Source organism: Peromyscus eremicus, chromosome 8b (assembly GCF_949786415.1).
Source record: "Peromyscus eremicus chromosome 8b, PerEre_H2_v1, whole genome shotgun sequence".
NCBI lineage: Eukaryota > Metazoa > Chordata > Mammalia > Rodentia > Cricetidae > Peromyscus > Peromyscus eremicus.
Window position 1 is genome coordinate 55,134,606 of NC_081424.1, and position 20,526 is coordinate 55,155,131.

A 20,526-nucleotide genomic window follows, 5' to 3' on the forward strand; every position below is an offset into this window, starting at 1 on the left:
CCTGCAAATTACTAGCTAAAAGTTTTAAGGAAAGTTTGTGTTCTGTGACCTTTACTTTCAAGTATAATCAAGACTGCTTACTTCAGGACAGGCGTGGCTGTCCCCACCTGTGGCTTCCCCACCTGCTGCTGACCTCTTAGTCTTCCAGCTTTGGCCAAGTTGCTCTCTCCTTTTCTTCCCCCTCCATCCCTGAAGCCGCTACTGCTTGTCTGTCAGGGCTCAGAGTAATTTCTCAGCCTGACTGAGCTGTGCCATATTCTTAGTGGTCCACTGGCTTGTCCTCACCGACTGTTTCCATCAGAGCTTGTCTTGTGCATATGTTCACTTATTTTCCTTCCTTCCTGCCGGAATAGGCCGGAATAGGCCCTCCATGGGGCCCGGGACTCTTGTCATTCTATACCTTGTTGCCTTTCTTATTGAATACTTAGGAAACCCCCGTGGCTGGGCCTCTGTAACCCCAGCACTGGGGTATAGGGGATACATAGACAGAAGGATACACTATGAAACAAATTACCACTACCACCCCCACCCCTAGCCAGAGGAAGAAGAGACAGGCTTTATTGATGATTTTCTCTGGGCCAGCCAGCGTGCTTGAGTGATTTTTCTCATGCATGATCCTCATGGCTCTGGAGGTAACTAATCTGTTTGTTGAGTAATCACTGCTTTAAAAAGGCCTGCCACTTAAGTAACCAGTTTTTCAGGTTTGTAGTAGCTTAGTGGCCACAGATTCCCAGGACACTCTGTCACCTGCCAGATGTTTACACACCCTTGCTTTGGGGCAGGGGGCTCCGACTGGACCCCAGGCCCAAGGTTAAGTGAGTTCCTTGTCCATGATGCTAGGAGTGCTACCTAGCAGTAAATTCTAGTCAGGGAAGGGCACGGACAGTACCTGGTGGCTTTGGGGTAACCTTTGCCCTGGTGCCTGGGAATGGGGAAACCCTAGGCACGTCTCTGGGTACTTCTGTGAGGCATTATTCACATGGTCACATATGGTCAACTGGAAATGAGTGGAAGCTGTCTCACACCTGAACCTCTCTCTCCTTCTGGGTAGGCTTATCCTGGCAAGTCCGATTTAGCCTTTCTTCCCTCCTTTCATCAGAACTGTTGAAAGTTAACCAGGGTTTTCTGTGTGTGTGTGTGTCTCCCCCGAACCCCCCAACAGGGGTACTCTGTGTAACAGTCCTGGCTGTCCTGGATCTCACTCTGTAGGCCAAATTGGTCTCGAACTCACTGAGATCCACCTGCCTCTGCCTCCCAAGTGCTGGGATTAAAGGTGTGTGCCACCACTGCCCTGCGTATTGAAGCACATTCTCAAGAAACTTCTTACTCTCTCCCTTTTCTCTTTTTACCCTTGCTGAGGAAATGAACCCCAGTTTATAAAATGGGCAAAGCATTCTCCTAGGAAAGAGTAGAGGATTAGCATAATTACTTGGGGCAGAACCAAAAAACCCCAAAGATTTTGTTCCAGGTGTTGAGGTTGTGATAGCAGACAGTCAGAGTGGGTTCTGCAGAGCTCTATAGCATAGTAGCTCATCAGCCTGCAAGTAGACCTTGTCTCACTGTGAGGCCGACAACAGCTCTTAGCAGAGCTGCGAGTCAGTTTGGATCCAGACTGTAGTCTGTCAGAAGCAGGCCTGCTTTACACATTATAACCAGTTTTAATAATAATAAAAAACGTGAGGTGGGGGTGGAGCTCAGTTGGTGGCGTGCTTGCCTAATATGCAACTAGGGCCTGGATTTGGCCCCTGACCACGTTAAGTCTAGGTGTGGTAGTGCAAGTCAGTGATCTCAGCACTTAGGAGATGGAGACAGGGGCATCAGAAGTTCCACCAAAAAAAAAAAAAAAAAAAAGTAAAAAGCTTCAGAGTTAAAGACAATCCCTTGGAAGAACTGGAGAGATAGCATAGCAGTTAAAAGCCCTGGCTGCTGTTCTAGGGCATGACCTAGCTAGGTTTGATTCCTAGCACCCCATGGCAGCTCCCGAAAGTTGTAACTCCAGTTCCAGAGGAATTGAATCCTCTTCTGGCCTCCTTGGACACTGCACATATGTGATGTACAGATATGCATGTTGGCAAAACACTCATACATATAAAATAATAATTCAAAACAAAACGCAACAGTCTTTTGGGTCTTCAGCACTCTGGAGTGACTGGACTGGTCCCATCTCACACAGTGTGACTCAAGTAGTTGCTCTAATGAATTAATGTTCTTAGAATAAGGATAGATTTGAGCAGTCTGAGGTTTTAGTAGCCAGGTGGCACTTGGTGGATTCTATCCTGGCCACTTTTTAAAATGTTTGCCACATTTGACTTGGTATTTTTAGTTAATGAAAGTGCCGCCTTATATATAGTAGTTGGAGCAGATACGGCTAGAATTTCCAACTGGAGAGAAATTGTCAGATCAATGACATTGACAAATTGTCTTTCTTCCTTTCCAGCTACACATGGGAAGCTGTTGATTCCAAAAATAATGCTGTTTATAAAATCAGTGTTTGTGGAAATGTGGATCTTCCCGGGTGTGGGCCGACAAGTGCTGTTTGTATGTGTGACTTAAAGACAAAAACTTTTCGATCAGTGGGTAAGTAAAGCTCCATTACGTAAACATACTACATGGCTATAACAGTGGACACAACTGTATGGTTTATATATAATATAGATTGTTAATATAGTGTCTAATAGTAGACATTTTCTAAAAGATTATTTTGTCTGTGTGTTTGCCTGCGGGTCTAAGTACCTGCTGGGCCAGAAGAGATGTAAGATCACCTGGAGCTGGAGTTAAGGTGGTTGTGAGTCCCGGGCATGCATGGGTGCTGGGAACTGAACTTAGTCCTCTGGAAGAGGGCTAAGTGCTTGTGCTTGAGCCACTTCTCCAGTCCATAGGTATTTTTTTGTTGTTTTTCTTTTTTTGGTTTTGGATTTTCAAGACGGGAATTCTCTGTGTTGCCCAGGTTGTCCTGGAACTCTCTTTGTAGACCAGCCTGGCCTCAAAGTTACAGAGATCCACCTTTCTCTCCCTCTGCTGGCATTAAAATCATGTGCCACCACTGCCCAGATTTTTTTTTTTTCTTTTTAAATTAAAGACAAGTGTTCTCAGGCTGGAGAGATGGTTCAGAGATTAAGAGCACTGGCTACTGGCTGCTCTTCCAGAGGTTCTGAGTTCAATTCCCGCTAACCACATGGTGACTCATAGCCATCTACAGTGAGATCTGGTGCCTTCACACACACACACACACACACACACACACACACACACACATATACATATATAATGCGCTATATATATATAATATGTATTATATATATAATGAATAAATAATTTTTTTAAAAAAGTGGTGTTCTCCCTGTGTAGGCTTGAACTTTGTGTAACCTGCTGGCCATGCTTTCATAGAAAGCCTCCATCTCTTCCACACCTAGGTGAATTTTATAATAGTTAAAAATGGTAAATTTAATTTAGGGTTGGAGAGATGCTCAGTGGTTAAGAACACAATTGTTCCAGAGGACCTGTGTTGTCGTCCCCCCCCCCCCCCCCAGCATCCATGTTGGATGATAGCTCACAACTGTATCAGCTTCAGGGGTTGTGATACCCTGACTTCCACTGGCTACCACATACAGGAGATACACACACACACACAATGAAGGTTAATTGCCTTTAGAGGGGCTGAGGGATGGGGACACACTCACGTGCGTGGTGCATCTTTTCGGTCCACCAGTCCACGCGCTAGTCTTTTCAAGAAGGTCTGCCGGTCCACGTGGCGTGGCTAGTGTCTTTAGTCCACCAGTCCGCGGAACGCAGCTAGTCTCTTTAGTCGACCGCTCCGCGCAGTGCGGCTCATCTTTTCAAAAAGGCCTGCCGGTCCGTGCTGTGCGGCTAGTCTCTTTAGTCCTCAGGTCCGCGGTGCAGCTTGTCTTTTCGGTCCGCCGGTCCGCTCAGCGCGGCTAGTCTCTTTAGTCCGCCGGTCCGCTCAGCGCGGCTGGTCTCTTTAGTCCGCCGGTCCGCGGAACGCGGCTAGTCTCTTTAGTCCACCGGTCCGCGCAGCCGGCTAGTCTCTTTAGTCCACCGGTCCGCGGCTAGTCTCTTTAGTCCACCGGTCCGCGGCTAGTCTCTAGTCCACCGGTCCGCGGCTAGTCTCTTTCGTCCACCGGTCCGCTCAGCGTGGCTAGTCTCTTTAGTCCGCCGGTCCGCTCAGCGCGGCTAGTCTCTTTAGTCCACCGGTCCGCGGAACGCGGCTAGTCTCTTTAGTCCACCGGTCCGCGGAACGCGGCTAGTCTCTTTAGTCCACCGGTCGGTGGAACGCGGCTAGTCTCTTTAGTCCGCCGGTCCGCTCAGCGCGGCTAGTCTCTTTAGTCCACCGGTCGGTGGAACGCGGCTAGTCTCTTTAGTCCGCCGGTCCGCTCAGCGCGGCTAGTCTCTTTAGTCCACCGGTCGGTGGAACGCGGCTAGTCTCTTTAGTCCGCCGGTCCGCTCAGCGCGGCTAGTCTCTTTAGTCCACCGGTCGGTGGAACGCGGCTAGTCTCTTTAGTCCACCGGTCCGCGCAGCGCGGCTAGTCTCTAGTCCACCGGTCCGCGGCTAGTCTCTTTAGTCCACCGGTCCGCGCAGCGCGGCTAGTCTCTAGTCCACCGGTCCGCGGCTAGTCTCTAGTCGACCGGTCCGCGGCTAGTCTCTTTAGTCCACCAGTCCGCGCAGCGCGGCTAGTCTCTAGTCCACCGGTCCGCGGCTAGTCTCTTTAGTCCACCAGTCCGCGCAGCGCGGCTAGTCTCTAGTCCACCGGTCCGCGGCTAGTCTCTTTAGTCCACCGGTCCGCGGCTAGTCTCTTTAGTCCACCGGTCCGCGGCTAGTCTCTAGTCCACCGGTCTGCGCAGCGTGGCTGGTCTCTTTAGTCCACCGGTCCACGCAGCGCGGCTAATATTTTTGGTCCGTTGGTCTGCGCAGGGTGGCTAGTCTTTGTGGTCCGTTGGTCCGCGCAGCGCGGCTTGTCTTTTTCAGTCTGCCGGTCGCGCAGCGCAGCTAGTTTTTTGATCCATTGGTCCACGCAGCACGGCTTGTCTTTTCAGTCTGCCGGTCTGCGCGCTAGTCTCTTAGGTCTGCACGGCACGTCTTGTCTCGCCGGTCCGCAGCGCTGCTAGTCTCTTAGGTCCAGCCTGGTCCCTCGCGCGGCTCGGCTCTGCCCAGTTCCCTCTCCGCGCTGCTGGCTGCGGCTCAGTTTGTCCCCTTGTTAAGAGTCGGCAGAACACCCCAGAAAACAAACTGCTGATGTATGCAGTCAGCAGAAGAACCTTGTTTAGTCCAGCATTCAGGGGTCTGCCAGGAAGCCCGCAGCTCCTTTTATAGGCCGCTAGGAGGGGGTTGGGGGGAATGAGGTCACCCTGAACGTGATTGGCTAAGCAAGCAGTACTTAAATTTGATTGGCTCTACCATCTTTGGACACGTCAGAGCAAGTCGGGGCAGGCTTGGGTACGTCTTAAGGGGGGTGGGATTGTGGGATATACCCTTTCCTGATTGGCCAGCCTGTAGCCCCGCCTGGCCCAAGGGCTGGTCACTGGGAGGCTGGTATTGGACCGTGAGGCCCTTCCTGGGACCCATCCCAGAGCCAGGACCGGGTGGGCTGCGGGCCTTAGGAGTGGCCGCGGCTGTTGGCGCTGCCACTAGGCGTCGCACTCACTCGGGACCGGAGAGGCCTGAGACACCCGGGAACAAGTCAGGAAGGGCGCGAATCTAGTGGCGCCAGCAGGGCGGGCTGGGGCAGGCAAGGGTTGGCCGCCGTGGGGGGCTGGGGGGGCCTCCCTGCCCTACGCCTTTCTGCCCTACACAACGCAGCCAGTGCCAAAGGGTGCCGAAGAACAACGTGTCAATTCCTGTCAGTTCCCGACAGCTGCCCGGCCCCGCAGGGGAGCGGGTGGCAGGCCTGGCTCTGGGGCAGCACAGCTTGCCCAGTGTGGCTACTCAGCGAGACCCCTCGCCTGACAAAGGCTCTAGGCCCTATGCCCCTGTCTTAGTTTCTTTTTCTTTCTTTTTTCTTTGCATCATGATACTTTTTGAATATTTGAATTTTCATTTTCCATATATCATTTTGAATTTCATAAAATTCCAACCTCATAAAATCATAGGTATAAAAGTTCCAATTTTTTCTTTTTTTTAATTAAAATTTTTTTTTCATTTTATATACCAACCACAGTTCCCCCCTCCCTCCCCTTCTCCCGCTTCCCCCACCCCCCTCCACTCCTCAGATAGGGTAAGGCCTTCCTTGGGGAGTCAACAAAGTGTGGCATACCAAGTGTAGGCAGGTCCAAACCCTTTACCCCCTGCATCAAGGCTGAGCAAGGTATCCCACCATAAGGAATGGGTTCCAAAAAAAGCCAGTTCATTCACCAAGGATAAACCCTGGTCTCACTGCCAGGGGCCCAACAAACAGATCAAGCCACACATAAATGTCACCCACATTCAGAGGGCCTAGTTCGGTTCCATGCAGGTTCCCCAACCATCAGTCCAGAGTCTGTGAGCTCCCACTAAGTCGGATCTGCTCTCTCTGGTTTTTCTGACCCACCCTTGCTTCTATAATCCCTCCTCCCTTTCTCAACTGGACTCGAGGAGCTTGGCCCAGTGCTTAGCTGTGGATCTCTGCATCTGCTTCCATCAGTTACTGGATGAAGTTCTATGATGACAATTAGGGTAGTCACTAATCAGAGTATAGGGGAAAGCTAGTTCAGGCACCCTCTCCACTGTTGCTAGGAGTGTTAGCTGGAGTCATCCCTGTGGATTCCTGGGGATTTCCCTAGTACCACGTTTCTCCCTAACCCCATAATGGCTCCCTCTATCAAAATACTTCTTTCTAAGCTGGGCAGTGATGGCGTACACCTTTAATCCCAGCACTCGGGAGGCAGAGGTAGGCAGATCTCTGTGAGTTCGAGGCCAGCCTGGTCTACAGAGCGAGTTCTAGGACAGGCTCCAAAGCTACACAGAGAAACTCTTTCTGGTATTGGGGGGGGGGAAGAATACCTCTTTCTATTGCCCCCCCTTCTCCGTCCCTCCCCCAACTTGGCCATCCTGATCCCTGTTCCTCCCCCACCCCCTCCCTCTACTCCCCCCTTCCAGTTTACCCAAGAGATCTTATCTATTTCCCTTTTTTTTTTTTTTTTTTTTCTATTTCTCCTTCTATGTGTGCCCCTCTTAGGGTCCTCCTTGTTACCTAGCTTCTCTGGGGTTGTAGATTATAGTCTGGTTATCCATTGCTTTCCATCTAGTATCCACTTATGAGTCATGACTACATACCATGTTTGTCTTTCTGGGTCTGGGTTACCTCACTCAGGATAATTTTTTTTTCTAGTTCTATCCATTTGCCTGCAAATTTCATGTCATTCATTGTGGGTTTTTTTTTTTAAACCGTTGAATGTGAAATGTACCTACCACATTTTCTTTATTCATTCTTCGGTTGAGGGGCATCTAGGTTGTTTCCAGATTCTGGCTATTACGAATAATGCTGCTGTGAACATAGTTGAACATAGTTGAGTGTCCTTGTGATATGATTGAGCATCTTTTGGGTATATGCCCAAGAGTGGTATCATTGGGTCTTGAGGTAGATTGATTCCCAATTTTCTAAGAAAGTGCCATATATTGATTTCCAAAGTGGCCGTACAAGTCTGCACTCCTTCCAGCAGTGGAGGAATGTTCCCGTTACTCTACATCCTCTCCAACATAGACTGTCATCAGTGTTTTTGATCTTAGCCATTCTGACAGGTGTAAGATGGTATCTCAGATTCATTTTGATTTGCATTTCCCTGATGGCTAAGGATGTTTAGCAATTCCTTAAATGTCTTTCTTGGCCATTTGAGATTCTTCTATTGAGACTTCTCTGTTTAGATCTGTTCTCTGTTTAGATCTGTACCCCATTTTTTAAATTGGATTATTTGGTATTTTGATGTATGGTTTCTTGAGTTCTTCATATGTTTTGGAGATCAGCCCTCTGTCAGATGTGGGGTTGGTGAAGAACTTTTCCTATTCTGCAGGCTGTCATTTTGTCTTATTGACCATGTCCTTTGCCTTACAGGACATTTTTTAGTTTCAGGAGGTCCCTAGTGTGAGCTTTCTCTAAATCTTTGTGTAGGTACTTAGTGCTATGGACTTTCTTTACTCTTAGTACTACTTTCATAGTGTCCCATAGTGCATTCATTTTCACTGAATTCTACAAGTCTTTCATATCTTTATTTCTTCCTTGACTCAGTGGTGATTCAGTTGATCCAACAAAGCCAAAATCTCCTAATAATGCCACCCCCTATGAGTTCATGGGGGACAATTACATTCAAACTACCACAGTCCCTCTGTGCTGCAAGCTCCGCAGGGTACCTGCTTGGTGATAGGCAGTCCTGTCTGTCCTGTTCCACATTAAGAGTGAGGAGGGATAGATAAATGTTGGCGCCTTAGTAGGTGGGTGGAGAGTATTAAATTCTACCGCAACTGTGTCACTTAATACCCCTCTGCTCTGCCCCACCTCACCTCTCAGAGATTGGCTGGATTTCGTGCTCAACGGATTGGTTAGTTTTCCTGCTCATGGATTGGTTGGCTTTTGTGCTGAGTTGGTCAAAGGCAGAGTGTGTTTCTTTGGCTCTGGTTTCAGGGCCAAAGTGTGTTTCTTTCACTATGTTCTCAGGGTCAGAGTGTGTTTCTTTGGCTGGCCCTTTTACCCTACACCTCTTGGCCTGGAGCCTGATGATGTTGGTGGTCTTCCAGGGCTCTTCCACAACATTGAAAGTGTTTATGTAAATTGCCCATTGAGCTGGTCAGGAAAGATTTGGGGAAAGACCAGAAAATTTTAGGCAGAAACTGGTGTTGGTTCAAACTTTGAAGGCCTTACAGTTAATTTTAGGCACATTTAAGCAAAACACAATTTAAAAAAAAAGTTTTCTGGTGATAATTAATTCAATCCTGTGTGCATAACAAAGCTTAAGACATGGCTACATTGAAACTCTTGTAAAGTGCAAGTGGCATCTTCCATAAAGATGAGTTAATCTATATATTAAGGAAGCAGTCTCAAGGTAAATAATGCTGAGGATAAGGGTCTGGGGAGCTGGTGTGGCCTGGCCATACAGATAGTACAGAAGTCATCAAACTATTAACCACCTCTGTTCCCAGCCTTTTGGGCCGGAAGCCAGGGTATCTCTCTCCATTTGAAGAGAGAATCCTGCATGTTTAACACTCTTGATTTGCCTAGTGCTTATCTGTAAGCAGAAGACCCTATATGCCATATGTGTGTTCACTGTATGTTCATCCTCACCCTCTCCAAATAGGTGATTCACTTTTGAAAAGTTCATCCAGATCCCTCCTGGAATTCAACACCACCACGGACTGCCGGCCTTCAGATTCACAGCACAAAACCCAGACCAGTATTACATTTCTGTGTGGGAAGACCCTGGTGAGTGGGGCCCTCTGCGAGCTTCTTGTTATGAATATTCTCCCTTTCTGGCATGCTTGTTAGAGAAGTCCTGATACTGGAGGAATAAATGGCCAAAATTAACACACAGACACCAGTTCACATTCCTATCACACCACCATCCAGAACCGCTAAGTAAGCAAATCTTAAACATGGTTAGAATTGAAGTGAAACTTGAGGTAGAATGAATATTAATTTTGGATCAACCCACGACTGCTCATTGTACACACTGAGATCTTAAAATCTCTGTGGCAGCATAAACTGTGGAAGTAATATTGCAGAGTAAGCTAGCTGCTGACTTACTTCTGTTTATTGCTCTTAAGGGTTTGATATTCACTGTATGAAAAAGAGGGTTTGAAGGTGAACCTAGGGCTTTGCACATGGCTCGGGGAGGTAGAAGTTAATTATTGATGTGCAGGGTTACATAGGGTAAACTGATCTGAGTCATCCCTGGCTGCCAGAAGGGGCTGCCTGGGGCAGGGGCTGTGAGTCTGCACAGGCTCAGATGCTATGGGCTCCTTAGGGGCCTCCTCACAGGATGTATGAGATCATACTTTCTGGCTTTGATTTTGCTGATTTTTGGTTAGAGAACATTGGGCTCTTGAGAGGAAGCCGGATAACTTCCCATGAGTTTACTCTGCCTGGGAAAGTGGGGCAGCTGGGCAGTCAGTAGACAGGATGTCTGGAGACTCTCCTCTCCCAACTTTTCCGTTTGCGGGGAGGTTCTTGGTAACCTTGTTGATGTAAAGCAGTTACACGTCTTCATGTTACACCCTTAGTTTCACTGGATTTTACAGTATTCTAAGTTTAAAAACTTGTATTATCAAGTGGTATGGTGACTTTTTTTTTTTAATAGGGAACTCCCGAATTTGTAACTGCCACACGCTGTGTGCATTACTTTGAATGGAGGACTACTGCAGCCTGCAAGAAAGACATATTTAAAGCTAATAAAGAGGTAATGGGTCCAAGACTATTTGGTTATGAAATCCACTCTGGAGACCTTGAGAGACAGAAAGGGTGTGGATTTGAATGGGAGAGGAGGTGGGGAAGATTTTGGAGAGTTGGGGGAGGGGAACCATGATCCAAACAATCCATGAAAATTTTTTTTTCAATAAAAGAAAAAAAACTTCATAGAAGATTGTGACCGAGGGCAGTGGGAGATTTCAAATACTTACTGCAGTCTCTTGGGGTGAAAGCCTATTTTTGTGGATGTCGGGGTCCATTTGCACAGAGATGCTCTGAGATTTAATTGTTAAAACTGTCTGCCAGGCTGGCTTCTGGTGGTGCACACTCCACATGTAGTCAGGCCTGCGTTGAGGTTTTGCCCTGCACCTCTGGGGCCCTGGGGTCTGACCGCTTCATCTTCCCCTGCGCCAGTTCCCTACCCATGGTGATCTCACTTTGATGATTCTTTTTCTGCCAGTTTTTATCGCCAGAGTCTCATGTAGCCCAGGCTGGCCCCAGACTTGGTATGTGGCTGAGGAGAACCTTAAACTTGTAATCCTTCTGCCTTCATGGGGTGGTTAAACGTGACTGTCTGCTTGACAGATTTAGAATTCCCATGGAAATGAACCTGCTGGCTATGTCTTGGGGGTTTCTAGATTGAATTAACTGAGGTGGGGAAGCAGATCCTAAATGTGGGTGGGAGCATTTGTTTCTTGCGCTTAGTGGACTGAGCACCAGCACCTGTCTTTCTGTGCTCCTTGTTGTGGATGGGATGTGACAGTGGCCTCACACTCCTCTTCTCTACAGCCCTGAGCTGAGAGCCAAATGAACCCCTCCCTCCTTAGGCTGCCTCAGAGATGAGGAAGGTAACTAAACCACTGTCCCTCCTGAGTGCTGGGACTGCAGATGGGTGGGAGCCACTGCACCTGGCTGTGTTCTCATTGTTGGAGCTGTCTCCTCAGCCAGCGGGCGGCTGGCCCAAATGGTGCCTTTTAGACTAATGCCTAATCCAGTAGGTTCTGGTAGAGGTTTTAAGACAGTTTTCAAGCATTCTGTCTCCGAATCCCCTATCCTAGCACCTTGGGAGACATAAAAATTGCAGAGCCTGGCTAGAGTTCGGAAAGGGAGGTGAATAGGACACAAAACAACACCTACGTGTTAACTCAGTGGGAAGCCTGAAAACTGCCTCCTCCCAGGCTGCATGGTGACTGATGTGTGCATTAGCATGCCTCCATCACTCTGCACAGTGTGGTAATAGGTAGGATAAGAGGTAGGGATGATCCCCAGCAGACCCCTCCAATGTTCTGGCCACGCTCCAGTTCTGGGGAGCATTGCTAGGGAGTCTTCTCTGCCTTGATGGAGTGATGGCTAGCGTCCCTGAGGGGAGCCTGTAGAGCCTCTTGAACAGAACCCCCCTAAGGCTTCTGGGGACAGGTTTTCCCCCAGCCTGACCCCTGCCTGCCTTCCATTCCACTCATTGCTATCTTGTTCCTTTGCCACGGGTTTCCTTTCACCTGGCTGGAGGGCTGCTGCTGGTTTCCCATCCTCACAGCCCTCTGAGTGAATGTCTCTGTGCTCCCTTGCTTGTGTGGTGACACTGGATTGTGGGTGCAGGTTTGCTGTTCTTTCTGCCTCTAAAGCGGTCTGGAGTTCCTTCTACAGCCTTCTGAGCACGGGATGTCAGCACCTTAGTTGCTTTTGACTGCAACCCAGTTAGGCAACCTTCTTGCTATTTCTTCTAGGGGAATGTGGTGTTCAGCTCGAGTTCCCCTCTGCCTGTTCCTTCCAGTCACAGGATCCTCCACCCCACCCCTTTATCAGAGAGTCCTGGCTATGATAGACTGCTTAAGGTTATCTTTGGCTAGAGTTTGCCACTCTAAAGTGAAGTAGAAGAGTGTGGGGTTTGATATGATCTCTTAGCTCTTTCTGAAATCTCTGAAGTCAAGTCTAGGGAAAAGATCAGTGGACAGAACTTTCCTGCAGGTTTGAGAGCTGGGTGTTATGCAGTTAACTGTTGTACCATCCCTTGCCATCTAAGAGATACAATTTTAGAAAGTTTTCTTACAGGGAATGTACTTTGAAATGACTGTAGAGAATGTGAATTTTAAGAACATTTCATTGGGCAGTGTAATAGTCTGCTGTCTGTTGCTGTGATAAACACCATGACTAGTAGCAGCTTGGGGAGGAAAGAGTTATTATTTTTGGATACATTCTTTTCGTGCAATTTCCAATAAAATCTTATCAGTAGCTACTCCCTTGGCCTTTTCACTCCTGGGTACATCTTTAGACTTGCATGTTTTTGTTTATGCAAGAGTCAAACTCCGAAGGACAGGATTTTGCTGACAATAGTGGACCCCTTGATATTTGATTATAAAATAGTCATTAGCTCCCAGAGATGAGAGAATGGTGGTCAATGAGACTGGAATAAGGATACCTCAAGCCTCCGTCTGAGGGTTTCTCTTGCTGTGAAGAGACACCTTCCACCTTTATGTGGGTTCCGGGGATTAAAGGCGGGTCTCCAGCCAGGCTTGTGTGGTAAGCGCCTTCCCCTGACAGCCTTCACACTAGAACCACCTCTGCATTTAGAGTCAGAAGATGGTGAGGTTTCCAGGATGCCCCCGGGGTGGGGGCTGGGAGTGGTGGGGGGAGGAGCAGCAGGAAACAGGTTCCTCTGGACAGGCATCAAAGGGAAAGGGGAATGAAGGGCTTCAGGCTATGGTCATTTATCACAGGCCTAAGAAATGAGCTTCAGTTCTGGCAATAGGCAAACTCACCGGGCAGGTATGGCTTTGGTGGGGTGAGGGGCAGGACTGGATACAACAGTGCTAGAAGAGGAGACAAAGGACAGGGGCAGTTGAGGAGTTTTCTCTTAAGCTGCAGACATGGGAAGGTAGCTGAGGGGGATTCAGCAATGAGGAGAGACACTTGTAAGGCTGTGGATTTTGTAGCATACTGAAGGAAGTGACCTGGACTGGTGAAAGATGAGTGATGGTAGGTGAGAGGAGGTAGTTACGGACACACAGCCTTAAAGATGAGTGATGGTAGGTGAGAGGAGGTAGTTACGGACACACAGCCTTAAGAAGGGACGAAAACCTTAGAAATGGTATGGAAGACGGAACTGGTTTTTGAGACAAAGTCTCAACTGTGTAGCCCTGGCTGGCCTGGGAACTTACTGTGTAGGCCAGGTGGGCCTCGAACTCATAGAGTTCCTCCTGCCTCTGCCTCCTGAGTGCTGGGATTAAAGGGTTTTGCCACCACACCTGACAGAACCATGTTTATTTTGTACTTAAGGGATAGAAATCACTGTTGTGTGGTGTCCATCACAAGTGTGTGATCTCCGAGCCCCAAGCTGTGGGACAAAAGAAGGCTGACTCACTTGTCCTCTGCTTCCTCAGGTGCCCTGCTATGCATTTGATGACAAGTTAAAGAAGCATGATTTAAACCCACTGATCAGGTTGAGTGGTGCCTACCTGGTAGACGATTCTGATGCTGACACATCTCTATTCATCAACGTGTGTAGAGACATAGGTAAGAGTCTTTTTAGGAGGAAGGGTGGGGATTGGTCATTACATGCCCTGGCCCCTTTGACATGCACGTCGCCATTAGTTCTCTAAGAAAGCTGTTGTCCTGAAGGTGTCCTCTGGACAGCTGCATTCATCTCCCTGAGCAAGGCTGATCCTACCCTCTTCCAACCCTGCAAATTCCACTCAAGCTATTGCTTCTGTGGAGGTTTTCTCTGCCAGATACTTGGGGGTTTGGGGCTCCATGGTGAAGTTTGTTTCAGTTTGCTGTGTTTACTCAAGCCCTGCGGCTTTGAGTGGAGGCTGGGTAAAAGGGGCTGAGGGATAACACAGGCTTTGAGAATGTGTCTGTGATGTGTGCTTGGCATGGGAATGACTTCTGGTTTTCTTTGTAGAACTGTGAGAGGCCAGCATATCGTTCCTTGATAACCCAAGGCTGTAAATGAAGGCCTTTATCTCAGAGGGCTGTACAGTTGTACTGTGTATTTATTTATTACTTGCTAAGCCTCTTGTGCTTCCCTCATGGTCTCAGCACTGGGAGCCCTATAGATCAGGACTGGTCATTCTGCTGTGTTGGCTGCAACTGTGCCATAAAGAAATTGTACTGCCAAGGAAGAAAATTTAAAAAGGAAGGAAAGAAGGAAAGAGGCCAGATTTTTCTGTTTTCCTTATGTTTATTTTCCAATATTTATGAGATGTTGGTCTTAGAAAAATTTTGGGGAAAAAACCAAGTTCAGTGCATGACACTTAGTGGGTGGTGGGTATATAACTGGTCTACAGTTTTTTATATTGTATACGGACACATTCCATCTTACTTGTATATTATGATTAACAGTTTACAGTAATAATTAGACTCCACCTAGGACTGCCAGTGACCAGTGGTGATTTCAAGTTTTTCATGCGAGGTTACAGTAACTTAAGTTGGGTTGTAAACTTCTGCAACAATGTGATGTTTCAGTTTTGAAAACATTGAAGTTTCTAGTTCTTAAATCCTATTTGGAAAACAAATTTGTGTTCCTTAAAAACAACCCCCTTTGAGTATTATTTTAATTCAATAAATACCTTAGTTTTTCTTTCCAATTTTCTGGCAGTTTGGGAGAAAACAGCCTTTATGGTCTTTAAAGGTGGTCCTGTGTCCTCCGCTGCTCCTTCTTTAGCCCCAGGAAATTGCCTCACACTAACTTTGAAGGTCCCTAAAGCCTCATGTCCACGTTAGCCCCTAGCCCCGTGGCTGCTGTTTACTGACTTGCCTTTCCTTGGCCTTTGGGAAGCAGGCAGTCTGCCTGCCATCACAGCTCCCTGAAGTAGTTGCCCCTCGTTGCAGTTGCTATGTGTGGAAGCAAGCGGCTGTTTTGATTCTAGTTGGGTTTGGGGAGCAGCCAGGAGGCAGAGTATCCAACATCGAGCCCCTGTGATGCAGTAGCCCAGCACAGCAGTTGCTGTGTGTGGAAGTACGTGGCTGGTGGGCTGGGTTTCTGGAGGGCTGGCAGGAGGCAGGGTGCCCTCCCACTGTGACTGAGGTAGTTGTTGAAGTCTGGGGAGGTGCTCCTGGTTCCTTACTTGTGCAGTAGTGTTCAAAACTTCCTATGGCCGGGCAGCAGTGGCACAAGCCTTTAATTCCAGCACTCAGGAGGCAGAGCCAGGCGGATCTCTGTGAGTTCGAGGCCAGCCTGGTCTACAGAGCGAGATCCAGGACAGGCACTAAAACTACACAGAGAAACCCTGTCTTGAAAAAACAAAACCAAAAACAACAACAAAAAACTAAAATTTGCTATGGCTTGGCTACTTTAGTGGTTCGATCAGAGCCTTTATCATCCTAAAGTTTCTGCCTTCTGGAGCTTAGGGCTGGGGAGGAGGAAGTACCTAGTGGAGGAGTAAACACAGTATGGTCCAAGGTCTAATGGGGAAAGGGGAAACCGGGAGAAGAAGGGAGTGAGGGAGGAATGGAAGGAGGGAGTCATCCTTTAGGATGTGAGCCCAGACCTGTCTGTGGCTTCTTTCTTTCCATTACAGAGTCTTGTCCCTAGAATGCCTCATTTTCTAGCATCTCAAACTTAAAAAGGGACAATGCTAAAGTTAGACTTAAGGGCACACGTGAACATTTGTAACCACAGGTGACAAAGGAATGTCTGACAAGCAGAGTAGTGCCTGGTGCTTCTTGGCCCACATATTATATGGAATCTCAGAACATGATGGGTGGATGTGACAGTCCCTTTGTTGGTTTAGAAGCCTGGACATAAGGATTCCCATGAGTTCCAACTTTGTTGCTGTAAAGTGGTCTGTGATGTTTTGCAGACGCTGTTCGAGACCCAAGCACGCAGCTAAGAGCCTGTCCTGCTGGTGCTGCCGCCTGTCTGCTGAAGGGAAACCAGGCATTTGATGTTGGCCGGCCCAAGGAGGGGCTGAAGCTAGTAAGCAAGGACAGGTCAGTCTGTAGCCACCTTGGCTTATTCAGCAAGAGCCTGCCTTTTAGGGGGACTAATGGAGAAGGGAAGGGAATGGAAGCCTGGTAGTGGGGGTGCTGGCATGATCAAAGTGTATGCTGTGTGTATGTGTGAAAATGTCATTGTGAGACCTGTTGTTATGTACAATTAATAACTGGTAAGTTAATACTGGTAAAAGATGAGAAACAGAAAGAACCTGGCTTGCAGGAGCCAGGGAAGCACACCCTATTTCCAGCAGGCTGGTTGGTCACTGTCCTGTCTCAAGCTGGTTTCCATGGTGCTCACTTGTTTTATTTACTAGGTGACATTCATTTGGCTTTGTGAGACAGTCTTGCCGTGTAGCTTAAAGTAGCTTGGAATTCTTGATCCTGCTCAGGTTCTGTCACTCGTCAGGTTATCTGTAGCCTTTCTTTTGGAGAGATAGGTGGGGCAGTTTGCTGGTGACCCTCCTGCACGCAGTTTCTTTCTATCTGGGACACGGTGCACACCCTCCCCCACCACTCTCTTATGTATACAGGTTCCTGTATTGCCTGCGGCCTCAACTTCAGGGGCATGACTTTTTTCTCTGACCTGTTGGAACTGATGCAATACTAGACTGCAGACTTGTACTGTTAAAGCAGGACCTGAATTGGAAAAAAGCTGAGAGTGTTCTGTGTCTGCATCAACTTGCTCACATTGCCATAAGCAAATACCACAGAGTGGGGCATTGAACAGCAGGAATTTATTTCCTCAGCTGCAATTTCAGAGACTAAGAGTTCCAGTCAGGTTCTCCCCCCCCCCCTTTTTTTTTCTTTTTTTTTTCTTTCTCCGAGACAGGGTTTCTCTGTGTAAGAGCTCTGGCTGTCCTCAAACTCAGGTTGGTTTCTTATGTGGCCTATCTCCTTGTTCTGTTAGAGGCCATCTTTTCCCTGTAGCTTCACAAAGTCTTTTGGTCTGCGTTCTCATATCCTCTCAACAACAGAACTGTAGCATGAGGATATCATTTGTTAACCTCTTTAATGTCCCTGTGGCCTAGTAATCACCTGTTGGAGCATGTCTGTCAGGGCTGCGCTATTTGGAGTTGGGAGGGATTGTCCAGAGTGACAGGGTGGTGATTGAGGGCCCCAGGTGGTGGCTGAGGGCTCAGGGAATGTAGGATTCCATGCAGAGCGTGGCTTGTCTATAGTCAGCACTTGTGTGGTGGTGCGTGGAGACACGGGCATGGCCCACAGGTGAGGCAGGGGCCTGCTGACTACTGTGAGTGCTTCCTTGGTAGAGACAGGGGTTGGGCTTTGGGTGCAGCAACCCTAACCTGTCTGTGGCTGCTGTGCCCGCCATCTTGACCAGCCACAGGCTGACAGGTTGACATATAGCTCTTTGTTAGGGAAAGATCATGGAACCTTGTGAGGAAAAATGTGTTAGGCCTCTCAGCTGTGTTGATCTTACTTTATTAGGTCTCTTACGAAAGTGGTCTCTATTATGTCGACAGCTTCCTTTAGGGTGTTTAGTTTGCATACCCATCATCATATTCATTTGACTTTCAACAGGAAGAGACTCTGAAGTTTATACTTTCCTGCTTTTTTAAAATGGAAATAGAACAATGCCGTTTTATTATTTTCCTCTGTACTCCATTCCTCAAATGTACTGACTGCTCAGGGCAATGCAGCGGTTTGAATGTAATCTGCACTTCTGTAATACAATTTTTCCACATGGCTTCTGCAGGCTTGTTCTGAGTTACGTGAAGGAAGAGGCAGAAAAGCCAGACTTCTGTAATGGTCACAGCCCTGCAGTGACGATAACATTTGTGTGCCCATCTGAGCGGAGAGAGGTGAGTGACTTGTCTCTAAGTGACTTTGAAGATGTGATCCTCAGCCAGACTTGCCCAAACGATCGTGTGTCTGTGTTTGAGACACGTGGGTGGGTGCCGGGAAGGGTGATACACTAAAGGGACCTTGGACTCTCGGTAGGGAACAGCTTCTAAGAGCTTCAGCTGCCTGTGGCGGCCAGTGTTTTCTTCCTTGTGTGTGTTAGTTTAGAGACAGGATCTTTTTGTGGACCCTCAGCTTCCCAAGTGCTGGGATTACAGGTGTGCACCACAGTGTCTGCCTGCCCCTCCTGTCCTGGGATTACAGGTGTGCACCACAGTGTCTGCCTGCCCCTCCTGTCCTGGGATTACAGGTGTGCACCACAGTGTCTGCCTGCCCCTCCTGTCCTGGGATTACAGGTGTGCACCACAGTGTCTGCCTGCCCCTCCTGTCCTGGGATTACAGGTGTGCACCACAGTGGGTTCTGGAGATGAAAATGACATGGGAATAGCTTTACATACTGAGCTATCTTCCTAGCTCTGAAGCCTGAGAATCTTGTAGGGAGAAAGTCACTGTCTCTCTGCTCCCATTTCCTCTCCTGCCTGCCATCCCTCTCACTCACAGCCATAAATCTGTCTCTTGGCTGCTTTTAATTTTCATTTTATTTATTTACTTGCTTGTAGCTGGGGTTAAGAATCAGGGCTTTGGGCATGCCAGCGGCTATTTTACTGGTGAGCTGTGTTTAAACCTTGGAGAGAGGCAGATAGTCAGGTGTCCTTTTCAGATGCATAGTTTATTGTCCATACATCACAAAAGAGGGGGAGCACCTCAGGTGAAATAAATCCAACAACCTGACAATTGAGCTCTAAGTGATGACACCGAGACTCAGAGGCAGAGTTCACTCGGGGACAGTTGGGAGAGGTGGTGGCACCAAGCAGGTTGCAAGTCTGAAGGCCCAGTGCTCACAAACCCCCACGGCCACACCCACTGGTGGGCAGGACAGTGAGTGGACGCTGGCTCCACTGCAGATGTCCCTTGAAGGTGTCGGCGGCCAGCTGACACAGTCTCAGTTGTGCTTAGTCAGGTCAGCCAGGGTGCCGGACACTCACCCCCACAGGGTCAGAGCCAGCCCATCGGCAGGAGATCTGGGGAGACTGGTCACCCGAAGGGTCTCTTGTTGCTAGAGTACCTGTATGGCTCTCGTGTGCTGAGGTGCATTGGAGACCAGCATCTGCTGAGCCTTTTGAATGAAGCCTGGGTTTTTATGGCCCTTCTGAGGCTTGTCTTATCTTTGCAGACCTTTTGACCTCTGCCCCGATTGGTGTGGGTCACCTGATCTTTTCTTTTACTATTTTGTAGTAGAAATAGAGGGCTGAATTCTACTGCTGAGCAAACCTGGAGTTTGCTCTGATTTCAGGCCAGTCACTGGCCTGCTTGGTACATGCGTGGAGGTCACTGAGCCAGTCGAGGCTCAGTTTACCATTGAGCACCTCTATCTGGTTTTCCTGTTGCTATCAGCTTAATGGGTACCTTTCTGGCATTCTGAGTGTATGTTGAGGGAGGCTCATGTGTACTTTGCAGTTGTATCTGTAGACATGGAATCTTAATCCTGGTGAGATGCTCTAGGCAGATATGCTGCTAGATTCTGGAAAGAAAGCTTCCACCAGAATGGTTAACTACCAGAAGTCTGCTCGCCTTCATATTCCAAGAGATCCAAGGCATTGCTTGGTGCTGTTTGTGGGCCTGGAGGTGGTTCTTCAAGCTGTTGTTTGGACAGAATGTGTGCTTGTGTTGCCCTTGAGAAGTTTGTTTATGCATTTTTTTGTTGGCTTGTTGAATGCTTTGGCAACTGATATCTAATAAACATTCATCTTGTTATTTTTTTTTTTTAAAAAGATCATTGAATTTATGTACTGTAAAGTTCACCTGTTTTGTTATACAATTCAATGGATCCTAGTATTTTTACATAATTGTGTATCCTTTATCACAATCTAATTGTAGAAATGCCCCCCCCCCCAATGCTTTTGCCTATTAGCAATTAATTATTTTCTCCCTCCTCTTCCCACAGTGTACACACCACATGAGTCTGCTTTTTGTCCGTGGTTTGCCCTTTTTGGATAGTTCGTATGAATGAAACTGTGTAGTGTGTAGGTCTCTGGTGTTGACTCTCAGCAGCTCCTTGGCAGGCTGTACAGAGCCTAATGGTGGGAAGAAGCATCAAGTTTTAGTCAAGCAGAGGAGGGTTGTGGCTGCAGTTCTTCCAACTCATGATGTGATCAGTGTGAACCATGACTGGCCTCCATCAGGTGTGCAGAAAACACTTGAGGGGTTAAGGTGCCTAGAGCAGCTGCTATTGGGACCAGTGTTCTCAAGGGTAAGAAGGAGGTATGACTCATGAGCTGGGAACCTG

General features: G+C 48.0%; 1 protein-coding gene and 1 long non-coding RNA gene across 2 annotated transcripts in view; one reads left to right on the forward strand and one right to left on the reverse strand.

Annotated features, from left to right (window-relative positions):
• The window catches only part of LOC131918650 (uncharacterized), a 43,925-nt gene extending 39,934 nt beyond the window's left edge, over positions 1 to 3,991 (reverse strand). The window contains exon 1 of the long non-coding RNA XR_009381041.1: positions 3,681 to 3,991. This is a non-coding gene — a long non-coding RNA (uncharacterized LOC131918650). The remainder of the gene's footprint in view (positions 1 to 3,680) is intronic.
• The window catches only part of Igf2r (insulin like growth factor 2 receptor), a 97,060-nt gene that overhangs the window by 22,046 nt on the left and 54,488 nt on the right, over positions 1 to 20,526 (forward strand). Inside the window, exons 2-7 of the mRNA XM_059272840.1 lie at positions 2,438 to 2,577; positions 9,280 to 9,404; positions 10,279 to 10,377; positions 13,763 to 13,895; positions 16,184 to 16,313; positions 18,034 to 18,139. Of these exons, the coding sequence (XP_059128823.1) occupies positions 2,438 to 2,577; positions 9,280 to 9,404; positions 10,279 to 10,377; positions 13,763 to 13,895; positions 16,184 to 16,313; positions 18,034 to 18,139 (733 nt within the window). The remainder of the gene's footprint in view (positions 1 to 2,437; positions 2,578 to 9,279; positions 9,405 to 10,278; positions 10,378 to 13,762; positions 13,896 to 16,183; positions 16,314 to 18,033; positions 18,140 to 20,526) is intronic.